The 27894-nt window shown below is 44.5% G+C and overlaps 1 protein-coding gene and 1 long non-coding RNA gene across 3 annotated transcripts; one reads left to right on the top strand and one right to left on the bottom strand.

Annotated features, from left to right (window-relative positions):
• Positions 1-341: 341 nt before the first annotated feature.
• On the top strand, positions 342-27892 carry LOC149333228 (protein toll-like). 2 transcript variants are annotated; one of them, XM_089558605.1, is made up of 4 exons: positions 342-1545; positions 11513-11651; positions 13933-14257; positions 27518-27892. In XM_089558605.1, exons 1-4 carry the CDS (start codon positions 802-804, stop codon positions 27885-27887), a joined length of 1578 nt encoding a protein of 525 aa, XP_089414731.1. In that variant the 5' UTR covers positions 342-801; the 3' UTR covers positions 27888-27892. The 2 variants fall into 2 exon arrangements, with proteins under 2 accessions (XP_089414731.1, XP_089414730.1); XM_089558604.1 differs by lacking the exons at positions 13933-14257; positions 27518-27892 and adding an exon at positions 6864-7731 and having other exon boundaries at positions 11513-11610.
• On the bottom strand, positions 16924-22808 carry LOC149333229 (uncharacterized). Its single transcript, XR_016285299.1, has 3 exons — positions 22124-22808; positions 20756-20863; positions 16924-17443 (listed from the first exon to the last, which is right to left on the bottom strand). It is a non-coding gene; the product is annotated as an uncharacterized LOC149333229 (long non-coding RNA).
• Positions 27893-27894: the final 2 nt, after the last annotated feature.

Genomic DNA, 27894 nt, shown 5'->3' with positions numbered 1-27894 from the left:
CTAAACTCTGTCATAAACCTTATTCATGAACTCCAACTGTGGTCGACACATAGCTTATACGAAGGCGTAGGTCATAAGGGCATCAGAGCGGCTAGTATTAGACAGCCTTTGGCCACGAGAGTAAGGGCCTATGCGTTTCGCCACTATGCATACCGTCGCCATTGACGCTTATCCTATTTCACTGATATGACCCAGAGGAAGCTCAGCGTACTTCGGATGCTTCTTTATCAGTCGTTCAAAAACATCCGATTCTCCTGAGGAGTGGTGCCGGAACTCACTCAGAAACAGGAACAGAGCTGCCGGAGTATACGCAGTTTATAACTCGTCCGGCGGCTGCTGGCAAGCACAGTCGAGCTTGGTTCCAGTGTTTCTGTGACTATCGTGCAAACATTTCAGTATCAGTACATCCGCGATATTTTGCAATTCATCGGACAACCTTGTGATTGCACTCAGTCCTGTCGCCTGGCTGCATCCCTGATATTGTGACATTTCTCCGGAAAACCTGCGGCTGCAATCTATCCTCTCAGCCTTGGTGCATCCCTGATATTGTGCGATTCCTCGGATAACTTTGTGCTTGTACTCAATCCTCGCAACTTGCTGATATCAGCAGCAGATCTTAGAGCCCGTGTTGCCCTGTTTCTTCAGACGCAGAAGACGAGCTGACAGAATTTGAATACCAACTACATGGACATGCCTTGCTCGCTGATCAATCCTGCCGCGACAATGTGCTGCTTAGGGATGCTTGGTCAACTGGATACGGAATACTGCGTGTGCTACGAATTCTGAGCAGCACGGCAACAAATGTCAGCGCTAACAAAGCGAGAAGGCTTCCTCAAGCATATCCTCGTTTCGGGGCTTATTGTGGCTTGCAGCTTCAGTTTATGCTTTGGACAGTTCTTTGCAAGAAAGCCCGCCACAGCAAATACAACATGCCCTGTTCTGGAGCGCTGCATCTGCCATCTCTCAACAGAAGGCGCTTACACATTCTGCGAAAACATGCCCGCGAAGAGTGTGCTGGATAGAGACATGGCAAGACTGGCGGGCGTCATTCAAAGGAAACTTTCTTTAGTGCGCATACCAATTACGGAACTTCCAGCCACATGGTTTTCTAACCACACGGTGATCATGCTGAGCATCCGTCAGTGCCTGCTGAGGGACATTGAGGAAGCATCTATCGCCAACATCAAGCTCCTGGCGCATGTTTGCCTGGATTATAATAACCTTCCATACGTTCCTGGTGGTTTGGTGGCAGCAAAACGCCTGCGTTGGCTACAGATACGCAGGAACCGCATCAAGTCTCTACAAGGCGTGCTTTCCTTGCATGAGCTCTTTGAGCTGGATCTGAGCTACAACGAAATTGAGGCAGTCGACGAGAACTACCTATCGGGCTTGCCCAAGCTTATGTTTTTGAATCTGTCGCGCAACAAGCTACAGTACCTGAGTCCAAATATTTTCAAGGAAACCAGGGAATTGAAAAGTATCATACTTCGTGGCAACAAAATTGCTACAATACGCAACGTTTTTCGAGGCCTTCATCGCATGGAGGTAAGTCTCTTCTGTGCTTTTACAAACTTAAATAACTTAAGTGACATGCTGTATTATTGCATAGTCTGTGTTCCGTCAAAAATGTTTCACGAGCTCTCTCGCTAGTTTGAGAAAGAGCCAAGTCCTGTGCGCGAAAGGCCTTTTCCTCGCATCATTACATGGAACAAACTGACAGACCCTCCCTCGGCTTGCGCTGTCGTGTTAGAATGTCATTTCATTATAAAGCGATACGCTGATGACATTGCCTTGCTTAGTTACTCAGCGGAAGAATTTCAAAGCATGGACAATGACTTAGAGAGGCAAAGAAACACTTAATAAGCAGAAAACTAATGTAATCTTTAGCAATCTCGGGAAGAACAGCAGTTTACGACTGGTGGCGAGGAGCTGGAAGGGTCAAGGGAATACATCTGCTAAGGGCAAGTAGTGACCGCCCATCCGGACCACGAGAGTGAAATAGCTAGAAGAATACGTGGACCACATTTCGCAGGCATTTTCAGATCATGAATGGCAGTGTACTGGTACCTCTCAAGGGCAAAGTTCATAACACTTTTATCTTACCGATAAACCGATATGAGCAAGAAACGTGGATGCCAAAGAAAAGGGTTCAGCTTAAGTTGGTAACAACGCAGCGAGCTATGGAAAGGATGTGAAACGTGAAGAGAAAGCAAAAAATGGTTGAGGCCTAGCTAAGGTTAAGCCTAGTCAGATGCGAAGCATATTGATGGCTAGGCTTGGTAATGCATGACTTTCCTTGGTTGAATACTTGGTCATTTTAATACAACCACTAGAAGTGTAGCAAGAATTGCCGTGGCAGCTATATACGGGATCATCGGTGAATTCAATGCAGAGTGTACAACCGCTGCCCCAGCACCGGCTACAACAACATTCTTGGCACCCATGGAAAGTACATTGGAAACACCCTTAGTTATTCCACCACCTCCACCATTCCCTATAGACTGTATTGATGTACCCCCAGCAGCAGCAGGCAGCGCCTCTGATGTGGAGCCTCCACCGCCGCGGCCGACCGCGGGAGCCGGCAGCCCATCTCTCCTCTGCTGTGACGTCATGTTGTCACGTGGTGTCACGTGGTCACGCTAAAGGTCAATGGTAGCTCCACCGCCGCGCTCGACGGGCTGTAGTGTAGCTCTAGTAATATGCTTCGCATAAAAAACAAAGTGGGTCAAGGAACAAAGTCGAATTAATGACTACCCTTTCAGTGACTGCCTAGTCGAAACCAAGAAGGGATTGAAATGGGAAAGGCATATAATGCGAAGGCAGGGCAGCTAATATTGGTTAAGGGTACTGAGTGGATTCCATTAGAAGGCAAGCGTAGCAGGTGACGGCTGAAAATTAGGTAGGCGGATGAAATTAAGAATTTTGAGGGGATTAGTTGACCTCATCAGGTACAAGACCGGGTTAATTGAATAAGCATCGTATATATATTGGTCCTGCCATCGGCTTGATCGGGACAATGACGATGTCGATGACGTTTTACATTAAAAATATCTGAGAGTGAAGCAAATAGCGTGACAGATTTGCAAATCATCGCCTTGTTTATATTCAAAGGTGTTGACAAGCATAGCAAAATTAGTTGATACCATCCTGGGAGCCTTTCAGTAGATATGAAATGCCCAGCTGAAGCTGAACAAAGTAAACGCTCGTGACCGAAAGGCTTTGGATTTCTTAATTTGCCCCGCCCTAAGGTGCCAAATCTGACAGTGCGAGGGACAAAATGGGAGGCCCTTCCTAAGTCAAGATATTACGCATTCCTAAAGTGAATCATGCGAAGTTGGTATCCATCGTCACCACCATAATCTTTTGGGGTCTATCAGCATGAAAGGCGCTGCATCCAGGGACAAACCGGCACAGTTTTGTTCCGGGTTGTTGTTGTATCTGTAGGGATGGTACATACGGACAGTGGGCGATTGGCCAGGGTTTGGTGCACATCCAAACATGATTAAAATTGTAGTCGAGGGTTTGACGGCATACCGTCTGGTCAGGAATCATGGTGATGAGGATTGCTGGTCACTGGCCAAAGTCAATAAAGATGGAAAGACGTTTCGGGAGCGCTACGGCTCCCTTGTTCACTATGAAGCAGTCGGCGCAGGGATCCGTCCCTTCCTTTTGTAGCACTCAGTAACGTTTTTAATGGTTTAGCATAGATAGGATGTAGAGTCCCGTCATTCCTCTTTAGTGTGTTAGACGATGTCTGTATGATAAGCGACTCAAGATTCTGCCGTGCTGATGTGTTATTTTCTGTTGTCAATATCTTTACTTGATCCCAGTTAATCTCGTGGCCGGATTCTTGCACATGCTGGGCGATGGCGTTAGATGTTACTTTCTGGTTTCGGACGTCGTTCTGGTGCTCTCTCAGGCGTCTCCTAAAGTCCTTTGTCTCACCAATATATATTTATGAGCAATCGGCGCATTCAATTTCATACACTACGCCTGGAAACCTTTCACGAGGGAGCCTGTCCTTCACATTCACCAGTTCTTTTCGTACCTTGCCAGCGGGGACATGCGCAATGTTGACACCTTGCTTGGGGAAAATACGTGCAAGCGCTTCGCTAATTCCCGCTACGTATGGGACAGCAGCTCGTTTTTCTTTTGGTTTTTCTGTGCTTTCGATTTCTTCGGAGGCAGGCTGATTCGCTGGCATTCTTCTTTCGGTGTTCCTGATGAAGGAAAGAGGATAGCCGTTTCTTCGCAGATCGGATTCTATTGTTTTCATTTCGCTCTTTAGATTGCCATCTTTACTGCAGACTTGTCTGGCACGGTTGATCAGGGAGACAACCACAGACCGTTTGTGAGCGACTGGGTGCACAGAACTGAAATGTAAGTATCTTCCAGAGTGAGTAGGTTTGCGGTAAAGATTAAATGAAAGGCCAGTCGGAGTACGGGTTACCGTGGTGTCCAGAAATGGGAGGCAGCCGTCGGTTTCCTCCTCAACAGTGAACTTCATTGAGGGTTCAATGGCGTTCAGGTGGTCCAGGCAAAGGGCCATGTGCTTGCGCTCCAGGACACAGAAACAGTCGTCCACGTATCTTAGAAGTATTTTTGGTCGTGGCTGGAAAGTAGTTAGGGCTTTCTTTTCGATGACTTCCATCGTGATGTTCGCCGCTGTCCCCGAAATTGCTGCTCCCATTGCTGTGCCGAAAGTCTGTGGGTAAAAGGTGCCATTATACGTAAAATAGGTGTTAGCGAGACAGAAGCGCAATAGCTCGCATAGCTCTGCTGCGTCGAAAGGGGTCCGATCTTGCCACGAGTCTTCATCTTCAAGGCGTTGCCTGCAAGCTTGAACGGCCAGATTGACCGGAACGCTGGTGAATAGTGAGCAGACGTCGAAAGACACGAGCATGTCGTTGTCTTCAGGGACGATCTATTTTACCTTGTTAATAAAATCGGACGAGTTCTTGACGTTCGTTTCTGTCTTTCCAACCAGTGGAGCCAAAACACCGTGAAGGTACTGTGACAGCGAGTAAACAGGAGACCTCCTGAAGTCTACTACTGGGCGTTGAGGGGTGCCTTCTTTGTGAACCTTTGGAAGCCCTTTGGAAAGATGACAATCTAAAGAGCGAAATGAAAATAATAGAATCCGATCTGCGAAGAAACGGCTATCCTCTTTCCTTCATCAGGAACACCGAAAGAAGAATGCCAGCGAATCAGCCTGCCTCCGAAGAAATCGAGAGCACAGAAAAACCAAAAGAAAAACGAGCTGCTGTCCCGTACGTAGCCGGAATTAGCGAAGCGCTTGCACGTATTTTCGGCGAGCATGGTGTCAACATCGCGCACGTGCCCGCTGGCAAGGTACGAACAGAACTGGTGAATGTGAAGGACAGGCTCCCTCGTGAAAGGTTTCCAGGCGTAGTGTGTGAAATTGACTGCGCCGATTGCTCATAAATATATATTGGTGAGACAAAGGACTTTAGGAGACACCTGAGAGAGCACCAGAACGACGTCCGAAACCCGAAAGTAACATCTAACGCCATCGCCGAGCATGTGCAAGAATCCAGCCACGAGATTAACTGGGATCAAGTAAAGATATTGACAACAGAAAAGAACACATCAGCACGGCAGAATCTTGAGTCGCTTATCATACAGACATCGTCTAACACACTAAACAGGAACGACGGGACTCTACATCCTATCTATGCTAAATCATTAAAAACGCTACTGAGTGCTACAAAAGGACGGAACCGTGCGCCGATTGCTTCATAGTGAGCAAGGGAGCCGTAGCGCTCCCGAAATGTCTTTCCATCTTTATTGACTTTGGCCAGTGACCAGCAATCCTCATCAGCATGATTAAAATTCATTCATGCTTATCTCAAGTGGCTCATAAATAAATATTGAGGAATCTGGGAAAAAGAACAACGAATTTTGAGTGCAGCCTCGCTAGGTCATTCCTTTTAATGTGCTACCTCCTTCGCAATCTTTTTCTTTTTTAACTGTCACGTCATTGCTTTTTCGTTTTTCTCGAAAATACGTAAAATTTAGTTCGATTCTCATTAGCTGAACACGAGATTTTCAACTTGGTTGCAGGTCAGACTGAACAAAGCTTGTTTCACTGTAAATGTGTTGTACAAGTCACCATCCTTGCTTGCAGCAAAAAAGTTCGGCGGTTAGGCTCTAGAGAAAGTGCGCGCATTTTCTTCCAATAACAGTTCATCAATTCCTTTCCTCTTCTGGTGAGGGCTTCTTCAGAGAAACGAAAACACTTCGTGAAACTGGCGCAGCTTAACGCATTCCAGTGCCTTCTTCACACCTTCATCGAGCCACTCGGCAATCATGGTTTTCCAATTGCAGCTTCAGAATATCCTACACGGCGTTAAAACCGTGGTGGAGCTTAATAAATAGCAATAAAATTATTATGTTTAGGCGATAGAGAAGCGCGTGATGTCCCCTTTTGTCCGATGCGTAGCTTCCTGCTGGAATAACTCTCTTTTACGAGTGCGAAACACATATTTCCTATAAGTTTTTATAACAGAAGGCCAGTAATCAATTGTAATGAATAAATGTTTACATCAATCCAGATAGCTTGGTTGCTTGAGCTGCTCTGCACTGAACAATGCAGCGTACGAAATAATGCTCTTTTTTGACCGATTGGTCATTCAGCAGTGCTCACGAATTAGAATAGAACAGGAGACCTTAGAGTGTTATTCTTCTTACTTGCGTAAGATATTTAAAAGCTCACGGTATAAACCAGGGTTGAGCTTTGTTAATTTTGCGAAACCGTTTACAAGGCCCTTGTAATTTTACGCACACAAAATTTCTCAGTAGCTGGGTCATACATCCACTTGTATATTTCTTTTTTTTTCCAGAATCTTGACCTGCGCTGCAACATGATTGAGGACATCGATGCCCTTCTTAATTCCATGATGCCTAACCTAAAGACCGCCCATTTTGAATATAACAGTATAAGCTCCATCCCAGACTTCTCGACGTCGAAGAGCATGATTAGAGAGCTAGTTTTCAGCAACAATCGAATCGTCCAAATAGCACGAAGAGCGTTCAAGTCCTCTAAAGAGATGTCTCGTCTAGATCTCAGCAACAACAACATACATCACCTTAACGAGACAGCGTTTCATGCAGACTCAATGCTTCAGTCATTGAATTTGAACCGGAACAGGTTAACAACCGTAACAGGAGTTTTTAACAGAACGCGTCAAATTCGCCACTTAAGGTTGTCGTTCAACCAAATCCGCGACGTTACAGCCGCCTTCAATGGACTTACTAAGCTCAAAAGTTTGTCGATTCGCAACAACCTCCTCACCTGCCTTCCGGACGGCACCTTCAGAGACAACCGAGGATTGCAGAAGGTCGCTCTCAACGATAACGACATTCAGTGGATCGGAAGAGACGCCTTCCAGGGGCTTGAGGCACTGAAAATAATTGTTCTGAGATATAATCGCTTGCTAACCCTCAACGGCTCAATGAGGAACCTACCAAAAATTCATTACATCGACGCATCCTTTAATGCAATACAAGGCTTGGAAACCGGCGAGTTTGCTCGCAACGTCAACTTGGCTGCGGTTTTATTAGCCGGCAACAACGTTAGTAGTGTGAAAGGGGCTTTCATAGCAGCTACGTACCTGCCGATGCTAAGGATCGACGGCAACCGGCTCCTTCGTATCAGCAGGAGTGACTTTGCACCAACGCTGCGAAGCAAGCCTTCAATAATTATAGGCAGTACGTCCTATCCAATCACTAAAAAGACTTACTCATGCTCTTTTCCTGTGGCACACGTAAAAATGTTGGCCCTTCAAATTAACGACGGTAAGTATTGTTGCCAAAGAAAAAACATGACAAGTCATCAAAGACTATAAAATTCGGAGACAGGTACCGGCACGTGGCTCTTCACATTATGAATTCCCATGCAGGCAAAAAAAAATAGCTTGACTTCGATGGGTTCAAATAAGCAATTCACATAACAGACAGCGCGACATTGTTTTTATTACAGGATACTCTAAGGGCTCAGCTGAGAATATCAGAGGAGGAGACTGATGAAAACGAAAGCATGATCAACAAAAACGACAAACTAAAAAGATGCTAAGCATTATTCGGAACGAAGAACTGAACGAATCCACGCATCCAAATAAACTGAAAAAAAAAGAAATTCAAGCAGATCACGACTTGCAAAAAAACATTTCCTAACTTCACGAGCAAACAATATCTGGAAGGTGTATCGGCAAAAAGAAAAAGCAGCAATTCTTTCATGTCAAGCTAGTCACTTGACGCGGTTTAAGCTGTCGTGTACGTGGTTTAGACTGCTACATTAAACTCACTGTTGGCAAGCAAAGTAATGCTTCGATAGAGGTGATGAGTGTTACGGCGCTGTAAGTACATTTTCACGACAATTAGCCATTATTTTTCAACCACTAAATGTTGTGTAGGTTAGAAAGATGAGAATAAGTTTCCAAGTGCCAGTGTCAACATTCTGAAAAGATTACTAAAGAGCCCGTACGTTACACAGCCTGAGAAAACATCTCATGCTTGACAATTTCATGAGGAGCGCTTTTGGGCAAGTTGGGCAAGTTGGTATGTATTCATTTTTGAAACAGCGCAACAAAGACGGGACGTGGAAACTGAGGGGTAAAGACAAACAGGCGCTGACTAACAACTGGGTTTATTGAAAAAAACACACAAATATATAGACAGAGTTAGGAAAGATTAATCGCCACCATAGTCAACTCATGCCACATGTGAAGCCAGATACCCAATCTCCCCTTCGGAAAGGGCGACCGATGGGCAACTAATGCACGTTGCGCCTTTCTCACGTATAAGAAAAGCTTTAATCACTTCTCGCGTCATCTTATCACAATGGCGGAACACGATATTGGTGTTCATATAGTCGGGGGTACATTTGCATTTCTTGCAACGGAATGCACCTTTAGCGAGAGGGTCTCCTTCAGATGTTCTTTTTTCGTAATCTTGTTCGTGTTGACATTTGCACTTTCTGCAGTGGACCGCCACGTGTGACAGGGGGTCTTTCTTTCTGGTGTTCTCATGTTCCATGAGTCGCTTCTTGATGCATCTTCCTGTTTGGCCAATATATGTGGCGCCACACGAGAAGGGAATTTTGTATACTACTCCTACCTCGCAAGGTACATAAGGGGAAACATGGCGCACCTGACAAGCCCTTTTGTTTCCCTCCTGCCTCTGCCTTACCTGTTTGCACATCCTGCCTAATTTCTTCGGGGAAAAAGATTACGAAAAAAGAAAATCTGAAGGAGACGCTCTCGCTAAAGGTGCATTCCGTTGCAAGAAATGCAAATGTACCCCCGACTATAAGAACACCAATATCTTGTTCCGCCATTGTGATAAGATGACGCGAGAAGTGATTGAAGCTTTTCTTATACGTGAGAAAGGCGCAACGTGCATTAGTTGCCCATCGGTCGCCCTTTCCGAAGGGGAGATTGGGTATCTGGCTTCACATGTGGCTATGGTGGCGATTAATCTTTCCTAACTCTGTCTGTATATTTGTGTGTTTTTTTCAATGAACCCAGTTGTTAGTCAGCGCCTGTTTGTCTTTACCCCTCAGTTTCCACGTCCCGTCTTTGTTGCGCTGTTTCAAAAATGAGTTTTATTGTCTAGATTTCACTAAGAGGCTCATAAACACGCTTGGGTTCTGCCTTAAAAATGTAAGCGAAAGAAAACAGTGGCAGAAATTCGAAGTAAATGATGAAAACTTGATGTGCCAGCCTTTCTCCTGATGCATAATTTGCAATGATTGAAAGGTGCCTCTACAGCCTCAACGGAATCTGTACAGCTATTTCGTTTACCTTTCTGTCCGTGCAAGCGCGATTTTTTACTAGCTTCTTGGCGTCAACAAAAAATTACCGCCTAAACTAGGTATACAGCTTAGTTAAAATCTTGGGTGAGGTCCGTCATGTCCGTTTCTCTACGCACGGCGGTGTCCCTTCATTTTGCTTCTTTTCTTCTCCTTTCTTCTTCTATCTCTTCTCTCTTTTTCTCTTTCTTGAAGTAGCTTGGCTTGGCTCTTGGTTTAACTGGCCTCGGCTTGGCACCGATCCATATGGGCGCCAAATAGAGCCATCTCAAGCCAAGGAAGAACTATAGCTGGCTTCAGGTGCATGACTCAAGGCGGGCTCCTATTAACGGCACTAGCCGTAAAATTGAGTTGAAAGTTCAGCAATCGTACAGTGTACTAGAAGAGACAGTATAGCTGGCGGAAGGTACTGGCCAAGGGGCGCTTGTCTTCACCATTGGTGAACGAAGCGGTGGCGCTGTTGTCGCCCACTGTTGAACGCATTCGTCTGCCAACAGAAATGGTGACTTGTGTTGCACCTCGTGCCTGGTGCATAGAACACCAAAATGTTCCTTTTTAGTTGTACAGCCAGTACTCTGACAGCTTTATACGAAGAGATGCGACCACCACGGTAATCTACCCGCTTTTGGCAACGCTGTTGTCATATTTCATTGAAGCGGGTAGCGATGATAATGCCGCTGGCAGTACGCGAAGAGCCCCGCCCACTACACTGTCCATGCTAGTTCACTTTAGAAATGTTGTCAATAGCACTCCAGAAAGCGTCTTCTTGCCGTGCTGCTACCATAGTGCCCATTCATCAAGCCCGACTTGCCTTGCTGCTCTCAGTTCCCCGAAATATTTTCTCTTTAGCCTAGAGTAGAAGAACCCCACAAAAAAAAAATACAGTAGATTGAGCCCCGCACGCAAAAATAGTTCACTGCGTAGCGGGCCAGCAAGTGCACATTTATTGCTGGTAAAAGACGCATGCGCATTAAAGTGAGTACTACGAGCCAATCGTGGCCGGAGAAGTTCCCATGACCAGATGAACTTCCCAAAATTACTGAAAAGTATCAATAGAGCTTTTCGATTGTAATGATTTCTTCCTTGGCTCATAGAATCTGAGTTCTGGCTAACAATGCTATGTTTCGGATCACACTCACTAATGTCTTAACCGAGCTACACATATCGTTAGTACTTTCACAATGCTGTTCAACCTGGTATGCCATTTACATATCATATCGTTAATTAATTTCCTACTTTTTTCTCGTTCCAGATGTCTACATGTATTTGTTAGTCAATGCCGTTGTGTTTCTCTCTCTTAAGTTACCAGTCTAATTTAGAATAGTATACGCTGCTGCGCTACCCGCATTTCTATTTCAGTAGTTCGAATCTCCAGGACTGTACTTCACGTGTGAGTACAACCTAGACAGAATAATTAAGTAATTTTGGTTTAGGGGATGTCTGTAATTTATTCTTATTTACACTACAGTGCCTCCCAAACGAGCTGCAGACTAATCTTATTACCCTCAACTATTTGCAATAGTTGGACGCAGTTCCTTAATACTTTCAATACGTAGCGCCTTACAGTATAAATGTCACACGCCATGTCTCTGAACAGACATGTTCAAAGAAACTGTTTATCTTTTGACTTTGTTATTTATGACAGAAAGTGTTTACTGCATTTGCTTTTTGTGGTGGCAGATCCAGGATGCCAGAGAAATCAGGTGTACGAGTAGCTCCAACCCACTCGTGTCGGGAAAGCACTTTGTTTCCTTGGGGCAGAAGCAACTTTGTCCGGCCAGTATACCCAAAGGAACCCTGTTCCTCCTTCTCGTCTTGGGTGGGTAACGTTTCAAATTTACGCTTTCATGTGTTTCCAGCTCAAAACGCATGCCTATGTGTCATGGCGCTGGTAACTGTTACTTTCAGCAGTATCAGTTGCGCAAAAACATCAGTGATGTGCCATGCTATAAGCATAGATTTCCTCATTTCTGCCGCAAGAGCCTTATTATCGTAACTTTTTCCTGCAGGCCGTTAGAAAATTTCTGCACTTTGGCTCATTTTATTCTATCGTATTTTGTCATTATTATTGCTCTTGTTACATATTCCTCTATACTAATGTGCACAATTTCTCTAATGCTGCTCGTTGCGCCTGTCTACGTTTTCTTTTCTGAGTTTCAACACCTAAATGATCACCGCCTGATGCGAATCACCGCCTGATGCCTGAGTCACCGCCAGACTGATGCGAATCACTGCTAGGCAGCTTCTATACCATACGCCCAGCATGTTTTCAGCCGTTGCTTGTTTGCTGAAGTCGGGTACTTTTAACGCAAAATTCACAGTAAAACGTTGCTATGATGGGTAGTAGATCAGTGTGCCCATATATGGCGCATTACGTCACTGGCACACAGTATTGTTTTCTGAAGCCAACTTTCATTGAAGTGAGCTGTACGAAATAGAATAACAGCAGCAACATAATCCGGCACGCCCCTGACTCGGCCATTTCAGTAGCATACAATGCACTGGTGATATTATCAGCAGTAATATATTGTGCTGCCTGCGACACACCATTGTAACCCCGTTTTCGGTTAAGAGTTTTACAGCGGCAAATAGTGTTAATGGTTTTATAATAAGGTGAACTCGGATGAGAAGTGACTGTGGGTGTCATCAGTCGCTTTCGAGGATGTTCGTGTAATGCAGCGAATAATTTTTTTGCGATGTTGACTGTCTAATGGCGTAAAAAGAAAACTTTTGAGCGTGACACAATGGTGATTGATGCCCAAATAAAGAGGTCGGCTCATTGATAAAACTGTACGAGTGACCGATGATGCTGCCCCGTGCATACAACATCGCTTTATGTAGAACAACAGTTAGCCCACAATGGTGAAAGTGGGCACAATGTGATTTTTCATGCTTTGTTTTGTTTCACCTGACAACGTCTGCGACACCAGAAATCTTGTGCGAATTTTCCGCTCTTACCTTTGCAACAAGCTAGTCGCACGCTGGTGAATACTTCAGCCAGCTTTTGAACAAATTATGCTCCTTCCTAGGAAGCCAGAGTAATAGTGATAGGCACAAAAAATCTTTAAATCAAGTGAGCCATTATATTCCCGTGCACTTTCAATTTCGAAATTGGGCGCTGTGTTCTGTGTGCTGCTTTGCCACGTCCCTCTTTTCGTTTGCCAGTTTCCATTTACATCTTAGATCGAACCGCCAACAAACCCTCCTTTCCCCTTCCGTTCACTACCTCAGTTTCAACTTTATGTAGTTTTACTCACCGCCGACCTTAGCAGGTTAGCAAGATTACAGGTTAACCTTATCTTTAGTGCCAATCCTAAAAAGCAAACACTGAGGTTATAAACTTCTCTCAATTTTACCTACTCAACAGCGAGACGCGCGGTACGCCACGGGCGTTAGATGAAGAACTGATGAAGATGAATATGAAGAAATGTTACATAAGAGCACAGTGGCTAAACCCCATTTTCTGAACGAAAAACGTCCACGAAATACGTAGTTGAGGCGACACCGCTCCAACCCCGCTTCCACCTTTCTGCCCCTTGCAAGCGGGACCCACAAATGCGTCCATGGTGCTCAGTAGTATGCTCCTTATCGGCACTTTCTGACTGACACGATTAGTTCACACGTGATACGCAAAAAAGGCGCTTAGGGCGAACCTCTTGCACCATTCAAACTTTTCTGCAAATTCTACAATGGTTATATGCCGTCCGGCAGCTCCTTATTCGCTACCAAGCACAAAAGAGCAGTCTTCGAGCGTGCGCCAGTGTCGCCGGTGGCCAAGGCCAGAAAGCCTGAAGGTTCTATATCGGCGTACCTAAGACATAACGGTTCCCGTCAGGGCTATTCCCGCTCACTCGCAGCTCTTTCATAACGGAGTGCTTGCAATTCAACAAGACCAACGATGCCGTTTACATTTAGGAGGCTTCTTCAATTACGCGTGCTTTGTGCGTTCCTGTGCACTGTTTTTTGAAAGTGTATACACTGAGACCAGTAGGAGTAGAGCTGTTCTTTAACGCGAATTACCCCATCTAGCGTGAAAATAGCCCATGACCTTGCAGCTAACATTTCGACGGCCTTCTCTTCCTGTCTACGGTGGCAATTAGGTCTTCTGGTGACCACCTTGACGCTGTTGGCAATCTATCTTTGCTACGGGCGAGTGCTGAAACATTGGCCGTGCACTCGTAGAGTGTGTGGTTGGACGCCATGCACTGAGGAGGAAGATCTGGACGCGGAGAAGCTGTTCGACGTGTTCGTCTCGTTCAGCAGCAAGGACACAAGTTGGGTGCATGATGAACTGATCCCGAGGTTGGACACCCTCGGCCTCTCGTACTGCAGGTACGAACGAAACTTCAAGGGTGGATTCCTGCTGCAAGACATCATCCGGGACGCCGTCGCCTGTTCCAGAAGGACATTGCTAGTGCTCACAAGGTGACGTATCTGTTGGTGCGCGCGTGCATATTTGATTGTGATGCAAGGTTTCTCACTTTTTACAGCTTCTTTACGCGCTGCAGCACGTGAACAAGTTTGGGGGGTCTGGTAATGTAAACACTACTGAGGACGGGCTTCAGGCATCGACTGCAATAGGATAATGCAGATAAATTTATTTTTTAGTGCCACACGTCGCCTGGAAACGCTGTCAACCCTATTGAAAATATTGAGCGTGAATTCTGCGTGCCTATCTTTGCGTGTTTATTGCCACGCAAAATGCGACGATTGAACGAGGTCGCAGAACGCGAGACATATTTCACATAATTTGCGCAAGCCGAGCAAGCTCGCAAACGCGAGACATCTCTCACATAAGTGCGCAAGCCGCGTAAGGCTCGTACAGCAGGAGACATCCTCGCGTAATATGCGCAAGCCGGGTGAGGCTTCCAGAATGTCCGAGAGCCAAGGGTGAGTCCCAGAATGTTCAAGAGCCGAGTCTGGCTCACAGAGCACTAGACAGTGTCTAATGGAGTTACCATCATGATACCGATAATACCTTGCATGGCTGCAAGGCTCCTACATCACTGCTCAACACGGTACGCTAATGTACTGCATTAAGGCCTCCTCATCTGTCTGTCACTGCCTCATTCAGCATGCATGTTGTGAGATAACAAGCTTTGCAGAAACGGTGCTTCGTGGGATGGCTCTCATGTGTGTAGCATGCTTGCAAAAGGACATAGATAAGGTCACCTTAACTGGCTTTATTAATGCCACATCCCTCATGATGGGTGCCACACAGTGGCTAAACAATTTCTTCAGTTTCTCCAAGTCCAGCAGGTTGGCGTCTTGATACAGCTTCTCACTATGCAGCACCTGCAAAAAGGTAGGAGTATATGCAAAAAAATTCAGTTAATTTGTTTTCTGGAAATTCCAGAAAAGGGCACAAGTACTTCTTCCATTAATGAACCAATGATGATTTCGAAAAGTTTCAGGTTTGAAATACAGACACTGGAAAACCCGACTCAAGCACGCAGACTGCTCAGCATCAAACCTGCACAAAATCTAATAACCGTGTCACACAGGCATTTTGAAGGCTTTCAAATGGCTATTAACTCAACAGCACTTGAATACAGCTAAATGGGCATTTCCAATAGCCACTGAGTCCCTAGAACAGTGTGGACATCTATTAAGATTTTGAAGGCTTTTCAGTGGTAGAAATTTGCACTCAGACATGGAGCACTCGCAACTATACACTAAGGAATAAAATCAAAGCAATTTAATCGCTGAAAGAATACTCAACATGAAATGTACAACTTATTTCACTAAAAAAAGAGAAGGCTAGCCACAAAACACTGCAGCAAGCATATTATCACTGTTGCCAATAGCACAAATACAATGAATACCACCTTTTCAAAACTGTGTGAGCGCTACAACAGCTTCCCAGCAAAATTATCAACTGTGACAGTGGCGCCACAGCAGCTTGGTGCGAGATGATGAAATATCTCTACGGCGATCAAGTATTCTGTGTAGCAGTGGCATAACTCCCAAGTTGAAGTGCAAATCTCGAAGCTCAATCTCCCACCTTAACTGTTATCTTTAAATACATATTTAAATTCATTGGAGCGTGCTGCAGAAGTAGGTGGTCAGATCATTCGAGAGGATACCTGCAAGGTATCTCAGGAGACGAAAGGTCTGATGAAGAAACGCCAAAGCATGAGGACGTCTAACTTCAGAGATAGAATAGAACTAGGAGAGCTATCGAAGTTATTTATAAGTGCAAGGTAGCCAACATAAGAAAGTTTAACATGGAGGAAACCTAGCATGCTCTAAAGCATGGAGGTAGCCTAAAATCAGTGAAGAGAAAACTAATCACAGGTAAAAACCAGATTTATGCGCTAAAAGACAAAGAGGGCAATGTTATAAGCAATATGGATAAGATAGTTAAAGTAGCCAAAGAGTTGTGCACAAATCGCTACAGTAGTGAATGTAATCAGAACGCTACGGAGAGAGGCAGTAGAGCATAGCAATGGGACATCCCGCCAGTAACGAGGGAGGAAGTAAAGAAAGCCTCAGGAGCAATGCAAAGGGGTAAAGCAGCTGGTGAGGATCAGGTAACAGCAGATTTGTTGAAGGACGGAGGAGAGATTGTGCTAGAGAAACTAGCCACCCTGCACACGCTTGCCTCGTGACCACGAGCGTATCAGGAGCTTGGAAGAATGCGAACATTATTTTAACTCATAAGAAAGAAGATGTCAAGGACTTGAAGATTTACAGACCGATCAGCTTACAATCCATTGTCTACAAGGTATTTACTCAGGTAATCACTAATAGAGTCAGGACAACCTTCGAATTCAATCAACCAAATGATCAGGCAGGCTTTCGTAAAGGATACTCAACAAGGGACCACATTCATGCAATCAATCAGGTGATAGAGAAATGGGCAGAATATAACCAACCCCAATATATAGCCTTCATTGACTACCAGACAGCAATTGACTCGGTGGAACCACAGCTGTCATGCAGGCATTGTGGAATCAGGGTGTAGAAGAGTGTTATATGAAAATATTGGAAGATATTTATAACGACTGCACAGCTACCATAGTTCTCCATAAGGTCAGCAATAAAATTCCTCTATATTCCGAGTTTTCTAACACCACCATCATTTTTGGCACCGTGACCATATCATACAAGAATGTGAGACCTACTGCATACCTAAAGAAAATATGTGTGTAAGCCAAGCATCAGCCGTTCTATGCAATAAGAAGTCTAAGTGAAAAAGATTCGATGTAAATTAGAGAAAGCCTTGCCATTTTTGTACTTCTGCTTCTATGACTGCTTGCTGGATTTTTTTCTTTAGTTGGAAGCATTCTTCCATCCCTTATCTCTATACACTATTACTCTGCCAAATGACTGAGTAACCCAAATAGCAATTCCTAAGTAGGGAGGGGGCCTTCCACAGTGACCACACAGGGGCCTTCAAGTTCTTGCAGCAATCAAAACATCCCTTTGTAACACTGGCCTTGAATGCACCACTATACTTTTGTGGCAGGGCAAATACTTATACAATTTATGTTTTAAAACCACACAGAAATCCACAACTGCCATTATGAAAACAACCTAGTAATGTAACCATAAGCGTACCTGGCCAGCATGATCAGCATGGAAAGGCGCACAGCTTGTGTGCAGCTCCTAAAATGAAAGCAAATTCACATGATTAATTGCAATTTCCACAAAGACATTCTTGAAAAATCATGTTTTTGCACCACTCAGCCTCAAGCCTGCCTTATTGCTCCTGCAGCAAGAGGCAAATCTGAGCACAGCTTGGGGTGAGCTGGTGGTATCACATTACGCACCTGACACTACGTGCATCAATCCATTTGTATGAATGAATTTCAGAATGGCGAAGAAGACACACACACAGGAAAAAATGGTGGGTGGATGAGATTAAGAAGTTTGTGGGGATACAGTGGCCGCAAGTGGCAAAGGACAGACAAAATTGGAGAGACATGGGAGAGGCTTTGCCCTGCAGTGGGTGTAGTCAGGCTGCTGCTGCTGATGATGATGATGATGATGACAGCCTGAGCACACCTACAAAGTAAAACTGTGATCTCGACCCAGCAGCACTTTACTGTGTTGAAAGAGAACAGGTACAATTGAATTACTGCATTACCTTGTTATTATCATTAAAAAGTACAGGGCTCTAAGGACTTCCTAATTTACATCGAAACGAATGGGTTACAGTGAACTTTCACGGATTACACTAACAGGCACTGAAAATCCAACACAGCTGCCCAAGAGAATATTAGGCAGCCGCGCTAGCCTTCTTTTGCGCTATGCTACCTGATACCAGATTAAAATTCCACAGCAATTTACTCATACTCTAGCACTGGGATACGTTATGCCCCAGACTGACGCAGCTGTCTTACTAAAGGCAGAGAAGCTTTCAGTGTGGGTCATGTGTGCTGTGGCGTGAACACATGCACAGCATCGCCTGCTACCATTCAAGTCCTCTGTGTACACAAATGCAGGTGCAATAGAAAACCCACATCACAAATTTGGCTAGTCTGGTCGGCCAAGCATGGGCCAGCTGATAGCACGAAGCAGCAGGTGCGACACATACCATCATCATCAGCCTGACAAGGCCCACTGCAGGGCAAAGGACTCACCCATGTCTCCACATTAACCCTGTCCTTTGCTAGGTGTGGCCACCATATCCCCGCGAACTTCTTCATCTCATCCGCCCATCTAACTTTTTGCCACCCCCTGCTATGCTTGCATTCTTTTGGAATCCACTCCATTACCCTTAAGGACCAGCGGTTATGTTGTCTTCCCATTACAAGCCCCGCCCAGGCCCATTTCTTCCTCTTAATTTCAAGTAGCATGTCATTAACCCGCATTTGTTCCCTCACCCACTCCGCCCCCTTTTGGTCTCTTAATGTTAGACTTATCATTTTTCTTTCCATAGCTCACTTTGCTGTCCTTATCGTTTGGCACGTGTTTTTTTCTTTGTAATAAGGCATAAAGTATTATACACGGATTACCACATGGCATCCTCCTATGACCGCTAAATAATTTATAATCAAATTTCTTTCTCCTGCTGTATTTGTTTCGGTTTCGACAGCTGAATGATGGCTGTGACTTCAAAGCGAGGTTATTGGTCACGTGAGGCATGAAAAACTGCAATACAATTGGTACTTCTGGCTCTTAAGGAATGCTGGCGTCAGCGCTGTAGCGAATTAAAACGATGAAGCAGCGATTATAAGTGCAGTTTTTCCACGCCTCACGTGACCTATAAGCTCTCTTTGATGTCATAGCCATAGTCAAATTGTTCACCGAAACAGGATGGCAGAAAAAGTTGATTATAAATTATTTAGCGGTCTCACACGAATACCAGATGGTGATTCATGCATAGTAGTGTCTTCCGCATCATTATAGAGAAGAAAACATGCCACCAAGATTAGGTGTCTATACTCTTTTAAGCTGAACTCTCTTCATTAGCCTCCACGTTTCTGTCCCAAAAGTGAGAAACATGCAGGCTAAAGAAAAGATTTCAGCTTAAGTACCAAAGTGGCTCTAATCACACGATGAAGCGGAAAAACTCTCGACACTTGAACAGAGAACAAATAGGAATTCCAACAAAATTTTAGATTCTTGTAAGGCTATCAAGCATTTCTGAATATTGTAAACTGCACTTTCACACATACAGTACGCATGTATGCCAAGCTCACATTCAGTAGCCCTGTTTACCGGCTGTAATTATCACGGTCTGAGCTCAGTTACAGATTTAAAACCAGCCAAAAGATGCAACACAGGAAAAGAGAAGAAAACAGGTTGGACTATCAATTGAATTTTTTGTAAAGGAAAAGAAGGCTCGCATGAAGATGCGCCACACATGACCCACACAAGCGAAAGGCAGGACAACAAATAACTGTCACTGATATACAAGCACGTCATCTAAAAGAGAAAATTCTTTCCGTTGAAGATTGACTAATGGCTTCGCTACTCATACAGCCGTTGCCTTGGAGATATGCATCAAATACCTTACAGATTTGTTTACCACTTCTATACACCACTGAAGTGTCACAGAAATCAGGCGTACATACTGATGGGTCATCTTATGATTTACACTCATGACATTGGCACTGTAGTGCCAGATTAGAAGCTGCCTTCCCCCTAACGAGTTAGTGCTCACTCAGGAACACATTAAACACACCTGTACATATCCCTGAAGTAGTTTCTTGCACAAGCTAGCGGAATGTGATAAACCACTTCCTGCAAGTGCTGAACCTAGTTTTATGGGATACCATACTGCTATCCCGGTTTTTAACAGCAGTGCAAAGGCCATCAACACAATGATTGGCGCAAAAATTACATTTAAAAATTTTCCCGCCACTCGATTTGAACTCATGAAGTCTACACAAAGGACTCCATGATAACCGTTCTGAGGTGAATGGCAGTTCAGCCTAGCCTCTGGAATCTGTGCCAAAAAAAAACGGAGTCAGCGCATCGCAATTTACTTCCGAAATCAGCCGGTGCTGATGAAAATTGTACGTTTTGCTTTCTCTGGCTTATAAAGCTCCACTTTCAGAAAAAGTGTCGTCTTTGTGGTTAGGATGCGGAACTTCATCATCACAGGTCAACTTCAGCTTGCCATCAGTGTCCCTTTAATGCCTCAAAGTTGAACAATACCTCCATTCATAGAGGAGGGCTGTGCATAAATTTCGACCACCAAAGATTCTTTACCATGCACTGACATTGCATAACACACGAGCAAATATGCATTTCGCCTTGTCGAAACGAAGCCACCACAATTCAATGCCGCGTCTTTGGGCTCAGTAGCCGAACACCAATGCAGTAGGCCACAGCAGCAGGTGAAAAACAAAAGAGAGCCCTTAATAGGCAACCTAACTTGCCAAAATCAACATAACGAGGGGTCACACAAGTAGCAGTGGACTAGGAAAATAAAAGCTACTTGTGTCGGAAGATGTCTTCAGTGCTTACTTCAAAAGCCTGCTTGCTTGCTGGGCATCCTAGCACCAAGTGAAAGGCTGGCACAGCCATACTGGAGAGCTTGGAAGAGGCATTGCTGGTAAAGCTATGTGGAGATTGCTGCAAGGTAAAAAGACACATTTAACAGCAGCACAGTGCAAAAAATGGACTAGAATCAAGCATGTAAGGCAAAGTGCAAGGCACAAAAAGGAGCCGGTCGCAGAATGGAACACAACTGTTTAACCACATTTCGAAGTGGGCCAGGCAACAAGAAATTCATAACCACGGCAGTCATTCACAACCTAGCCTCAGACGAGACATCACTTGCATATCGATATCCAGCATCGTTTCTACAATACATGCCACCATTCAAAAGAACAGACCACAGCAGAACGATATTTTCAGTAGAAGGCTGGTTTGCTTCAAATTCTGCATGCGTCCCTCAATTTGAAATCTGGCATGATTAGCACTGATTTCACATCCTCACAGGTATGATGAATTAATAGTGCCAATTGCAGAAAAACCACACTTTTTCCTTTAACATCAAATAAGGTATTGGAGAGGTACCTCAGCATATTTAAGTCAAAGTCAGATTTATTTGCGCCATTGGTTATAATCATGAAACAATCAAGTTTATTCTTCGTACATATTAAAGGCTCAATTACCCTTAAATTTCACTGCAACTTCGGGATTTAGGGCAAATGGAGCTAGGGCACCTGTGTGCATTTTGCAGTTGTTTGTACCATTTCAGCTCCGAGCCAAAGTATGAAAAAGCGAATGCCAAAATAGAGGCGAAAAACTTCAGAGCAATTTGTTTTTATCTCACCGTTCTGCTATTCAAGGCTCGACTACACTGGCTCGGCTATAAGTACGAACGCAGCTGGATCATATGGAGCTTCGTACCTTAAATACACAATTTATAAAAGTACAAGTGAAATACAAGTGAAAGAGGAGGAAGCTCAATCCAAACGCATACAGCTGAATCGCAGTCTACGTAGTTAAACTGCTCGAGCGCTGTTACTTCAATTACAGCGTAACATGCGGCGAGAATGTAAAGCCCGGGCCGAAGATCTATTGGTGGGCACATATTCCATTCTCGGCGAGAGATGAACGGCAGTACGGCGGCAGTACGGCGCCGATATCGTGCACCCCGCGATCGGATCAGCTGTGCATATTTGCATGGCATACTGACCATGACCGTGTGACCACTGACACTACACGCGCATTCATGCCCGTGTGCCGCCAGCAAACAACCTTTCAGCGCTGCGTGCTGCCGCGATAGGCACTGCGTCTTCGCGTCTCTGTACTAGCTGTGTTGACGTGGCCAGTTGTGCGCAAAGGCTTTGAAATAATGAACAGGTTCGAAGAAAATTAACTTACCCCCAAGATGCGAGATGTCACCCGGGTAGTGGTCTCCCACCAGCTGCTCCGCCATGGAGGAAATGAGCCCCACCGTCAGCATAGCGTTTCCAGTGAAGGCGCGCAAAGGACGACGCGCTATCCGTCGAGCCCGCTGACGCACGCTATAAACACAGGTTTACTCAGCACCTTACCACGTTTTCGTACATCGCACCAGCGAATTTCACTGCTGTCGGCACATCACATATCGGAAGAGTGACAAATGCTCATGCCAGCGATCGTTCACGCCCTCGGCACCACAAAGGACCACGACAAACGTAGTAACGCTGACCGCCATGCTGTCCCTCCCCAGACGCTGCGTTCGTTGGCTAGCGCTTCGGCCAGTTCCGGCTTCCTTCGGCCCGTTTAGAAAGGCATCGCCTCCAGGCATTCCTCCAGGTCGTCTCTTTCGGGCTCTATGCTTTTGGGCAGTGCGATAGCAAAGAACTAAAACCAAATGAAACTTTCGTTACAAAAATAATTAAGTTCTTGTGCACATATTAGCATTAAAAACTTGAGAAATTTGTGACGCATGGACGCATTAATATGCGTGTCGGTACATTCGTGCGTGCGTGCGTGCGTGAGTGGGCATGGTCTAGCTCGTCAAATCCAAAGCCTATCCGACATGCTGCATGGTTTCTGAGATCACCGCCGTGAGCTTCGCTTGTTTTCTCGTGCTGCTGCTGGGCTGTCTTGCGCGCCGCTTTACTGTGCTGGAATCGCAAAAGAAGAAGGATTACCGGTGTGTGCTGCCGGTGGGCGCGCTCTCATCCAAGAGTAGTAGCAGCTCCCAATTAAGCGATCCGTCGGGGCATATGTGCTATGGATGTCTGGTCGACAACGATAATGAGGTCAGCAGTGCGGTGCCGTCGTTTGATGAGTCGAACCTTTCGGCCTATTGCACTGCTAACTTCGTTGCAAAAATGCCTGGCTCATAAGCAGCGACAGTGGCCATTGTTTCTGTAGTGTGTTTCGATTACAAGACGGCGCCCTTCTACAGTGTGGCTTCCTTGGAAACTTAGTCGGCGGTGTGCCTGCAACACCTGTCGCTGTCAGCTCAAACTGACCGCCTGCGAGCGCTGCCTTCTTTTGCGATGTGAACGGTGACGGGACACTTACTGCCTGTGGCCGGAGCTTATAGCAAAAGCGAAGAGTGTTTTGTGTGAAGGTTTGACGAAGTGCGTGTGTTAGTCTGGACCCTTAGCAAGTCATACGAGATGCGACATGCAAAAGTGGTCCACCAGTCGCTTCAGCAGAAAGGAGTGCGGATGTTTTTTACGTTACTTCAATCGAGAACTGCCCATGCAAATATTTCAACTCGTCCCTTGCCTAAACAGCATAGTAAAGAAGCTAAAGCAACAAAACTGCTGTTTCCATGCTGTATATTGATTCCGCACTCGTGCTAGAGGTGGGAAATATGTAGTAGTTATTGGCGGAGTTACAGCCTATGAAGCACGTGCAGCTTCATGTAATTGCAGGTTAGGATATGTGCCTTACTTGGTATTGACTTTGTAACCAGACATAGCCATCTGTCAACTAAAAGAAATTTTCTTGCTATAGGATTCTGCAGCATTATGTATGCTTCTGGACACTGAATACCGGGTGCGTCACCTCTCTTGAAAGCACTCAGATTTGTGTACTTATCAGTACGTTTGAGATGAGAAAATTTTATCAGCTTCTTTTCTTTATTTTATAATTAGCTACACAGCATGTCGCAAAAAAAAATGTTTTAAGGAAAAGTTTTTCAGTTTAGAGTAGAACAGTTCAACAAAGTTGTTTTGGGCATTCTGGTAACTTCAAGATGGTATCTGATGGTTGCATACAGACGCGCAAGTCAAACCTCAAAGGGCATCAAACTTAACAGTACCGCTGAGCTTATCCTTTCGTGCTTTTTATGTGTGTGTAGATCACCTGGGGAAGTTCAGTATTTGATGTTGGATTTCATAGTTCTGCTACAACTTTTATCTTCCTTTCTACACATGAAACATGACTGAACTCGATTACATTCCCCAAGCAAATACCTGACGCCTTACAAGCGTTCCTTACTGTGCACAGTTGTCGTTGTCCCAGTGCATTATATCCACTCATGTGCAGCACACTGTTGTGTTGCTCTTGGTCTCCGAATGTGACTCTCAGCAATATGACGGAATAATAGCGCATCCAGATGGTCTTTGTGGTAGTGCAAATTTCAAAACAGATTGAAGAAGAATGAAGAGTGTGGTACTTCGTCATGCATCATGCAATGCTGGTGCTAATCAGGCAACATGTGTGGTATATATACTTCGCACATTTGAGATTCATTGGATTTGTTCTGGAGCCATACTGGGAATTAATTAATCGATCTGTGATTTGTCACTGAATTTGAGAGAGGGCACTAATTTCTGAACTTTTGACACCAACTGTGAATTCAAAACTGTCTTTTCGTGTAGGCTTACATGGCCTTTTTACGTGTATGTAAATTTATGCTAATGACTTTGGAAATTGCTTTGGAAATGGTTTTGGAAATTGCCTCGTAACATTCCTGTTACAGCTCACAATTCGCTTTCTGCACTTCATGTTTGATTGAACCTGATTATATCCCCAAGCTTGTTTGTTGCACCTAACAGACACTGTTGCCCTTTCAGAGTTATTCCATTGATTGACTCCTTTCGAGTGCAAGCAACAAATGGTTGTGTTGCTTCTGATTTCGAAATATGGCTGTCTGCATGACGGGCAACAACATAAGTGCTCTGGATGGCTTTCATCATGCATCTATAAGATATCTGTAACTTTCAGAATTGGTTAAAGGAAGAACTGAAGGATGCTGTAAGAGTCATTAGAAGCTTGTTTTTTACATTATTTTACTATGAACTTGCAATGTTGACAAGTTCTTGCTCAGTGTGCATGTTGTCATGTACAGGTCCCTGCAGTATCGAAGGAAACCATTTTGCACTAAAAGATAATTTTTTGGTTATTTGTTTGCTGAAGTTGAAAATGATTAATGGGTACTTACGCCAAGATGAAAATTATAAAACAGCAAAACGTGAGCTTATTGCTCATTATTGAGAAGTAATCATTAACTGAATGCTCGAACTTTGTTTGCTTTCACCCTAAATGGGCCTTTACAGTCTCGACAAGTTGCTACTAAGCAAGCAAACGCACACATGGCCACACGCAGCCTCACTGAGCTTGCTCAGTATGCACATAAGCACGCACAGCTTCGGCAAGCCCCCTCTCAGCACGCAGATGTCCACGTACAGAGAGTTCTCCACGAGAGTCCACGATTTTTTACACGCAAAGAGTGTGCGTGAACGTCTATCAGCTCACAGTACGCGCATATGTACACACAGGACGCACAGAATGCGTACAGGTAACGCACAATTTCTGCGCATTTGTGTGCAAAATGAACGTGATCGTACAAAAATCACTGTTCTCGTGCAAACTCACGCAGAGTTTTTTCAATAGGGAATGTCTATAAGAACTTTTTTAATGAACAAATGTCAAACACTTTTCGGTAGTGGTTCTTATTGCCCCCGAGCATAAAAAATGGTTAAGCGAATTAATCAAGGGTTATTTTTATACAAATAAAGAAAGGTTGGCAAATGGAATAAAGTCTTGGAACGACCGTCTTGTCCTCTGACAACGCAAAGATGACATTGTAGTGCAAATTAATCAAAATTGATGGTATTCAACGATCAGGCTGTGAAGGTGTTTACAGTACTAGGTTACCCAATACTCAATGTGACAGAATACAAATCTTTTTGGGAATTAATAAACAAAGGGTACAAACATAAAAAAACAGGAACTCACCGGTAATGCGAAAGGCCGAATAGATTAGATGCGTTGTGGGTGTACAATAGGTTTAGAGTACCGATGGGTGCTTAGAATAGAATAGTCATTCCATGGATTACTTTTCTAAATGCAGTTTTACGCCTCAGGGCAGCAGTGAAGTCAGAGCTATAAATAAATCAAAGGGCTGTTGTCATATAAGCACTAGGTGCTCACGTCAAAACCTCAAATTATTCAGTACAGGGGAACAAGAGCTGGATGGCGTTCAATGCACGGGAAACACAGAATGAAATATTGTATGAAGAGCGCTTGAAGAAGTTCCACAAAAACAGATCGTGGCTTAAGTACTATTTAGGTACTTGTACAGAAATAACACTGACTCAGGGCGGCGAGAAGGACTAGAGAACTAAACAGTAATTATACAGGAAACCAAAACTTGGAAATGAAATGCTGTAAACTCAAAGTAAAACATGCAGCTGATGAGAACTGCATTACTTCCATAAGAATTAAAGCACTGCGAACAAGCAAATCAGGAAGAAATCATTTATTGATAACTTAAGTGGCAGCGCCGTAATGCTTGAAATGAGGTGAGGGTGCCTGAGATTTAACCAGCATAATCACACATGTGTAGTGTGTTGTGCATCATTAAAAAAACTGCATATTTTATTAAAATGTCGCTGCATCTACCATGATCTCGGTGCCTTCAGTATCGGCATCTTTGGATTTCTTGGATTTCGAGATAACGTAGACAATGTGAATGCATTCGACGTAGCCCTAAGTAAAAAAGGTGTGTTGTGTTGGGTTTAATGGCGCATAAGCGACTAAGGCTGCGCCAAAGATGCGCCAAGCTCAAGGTACGGGAAAATTGGTTTGAGCATAGCTTGAAAACAAAGCGGATAAAAAAGGTGGTTTAAAGGGCCTAAAGGTTATTTTTACTACCTAGTTAATGAAAGACAAGCATCTTAAAAATGTCTGATAGCATAAATGTTTAAAGGTTGGGTAACCTTCGCGGACATCCTTGGCGAAGTAAAAAAGGAATGGAAGATCGGCGTCTTAAAAGCAAACTGGTGAAAGTAAAACTAAAGTTCAAGAATCTAAATTCACATCATATAAAAGGTAACAGAATTTGCACCTAAAAGCGAATATTTCGATAGGGCCCCGAATTTCACAGAATCGTTCGAGAATGCTTAGAGGAAAAAGCTTTTTCACTCTTATTTTCGGTGAAGGTAAGCCTCATGCCTAGTTTGATGTCACTTGGCAGATTGTTTATTCTGTTTTTTTCTGTGTTTCCTGATGTTATCTTCAATTTTAATAATCGCTAAATTGCATAACCCAAGTTATATGGAGCTGCTATCTCTTATATCAGCTTTTTACGTAGGCTGCATTTACCACAGACCTCATTCTGTGGAAGACACCCAGCCAAAATAAAGGCACTAGTAGACCCTTGAGGCCGTGCTACCATCTCCGCTCGTAATTCTTATTACCACTATACCCCTTCTCTAGTAAACGCATCATTTAAGTGAACGCCCACTGTATTTTCTAACTCTATACAATGAGCAACGTCCAGTACACATGCGGCGAGCTCATGAGCTGTAACCTGTGCTGCAGGAACTTCGTGGCCAGTGAATGGTGCCGCTGGGAATTCCGGCTGGCGCACCAGCGGGCTCTGGAGGATAACATCAATAGGCTGCTCATTGTCCTGGTGGAAGAAGTGGCAGCTGGTGCTCTGGACGATGACCTGCGACTGTACCTGAGGGCAGCGAATCACCTCCGGTGGGGAGAGCCGAAATTCTGGAAGAGGTTGCAAAGCTCCCTGCCCAAGAACAGGGCCCAAAGGAAGGTCACCATCGAAGAACCTCTGCGCTCAGGAATAACTGACTCCGGAGGCAACAAAATCTCGAAAATCACTCCTAAGGAACTTCAATGCCAGTATTCTCTGAACAACATCAGTGAGGCGGACGTAGTGCTAGGAGAATAAATACATT

This window comes from Amblyomma mixtum, chromosome 8 (assembly GCF_055824585.1).
Source record: "Amblyomma mixtum isolate Tamu chromosome 8, ASM5582458v1, whole genome shotgun sequence".
NCBI lineage: Eukaryota > Metazoa > Arthropoda > Arachnida > Ixodida > Ixodidae > Amblyomma > Amblyomma mixtum.
The sequence above is the reverse complement of the archived record's forward strand: the minus strand, read 5'-3'. Positions and strand labels throughout refer to the sequence as shown.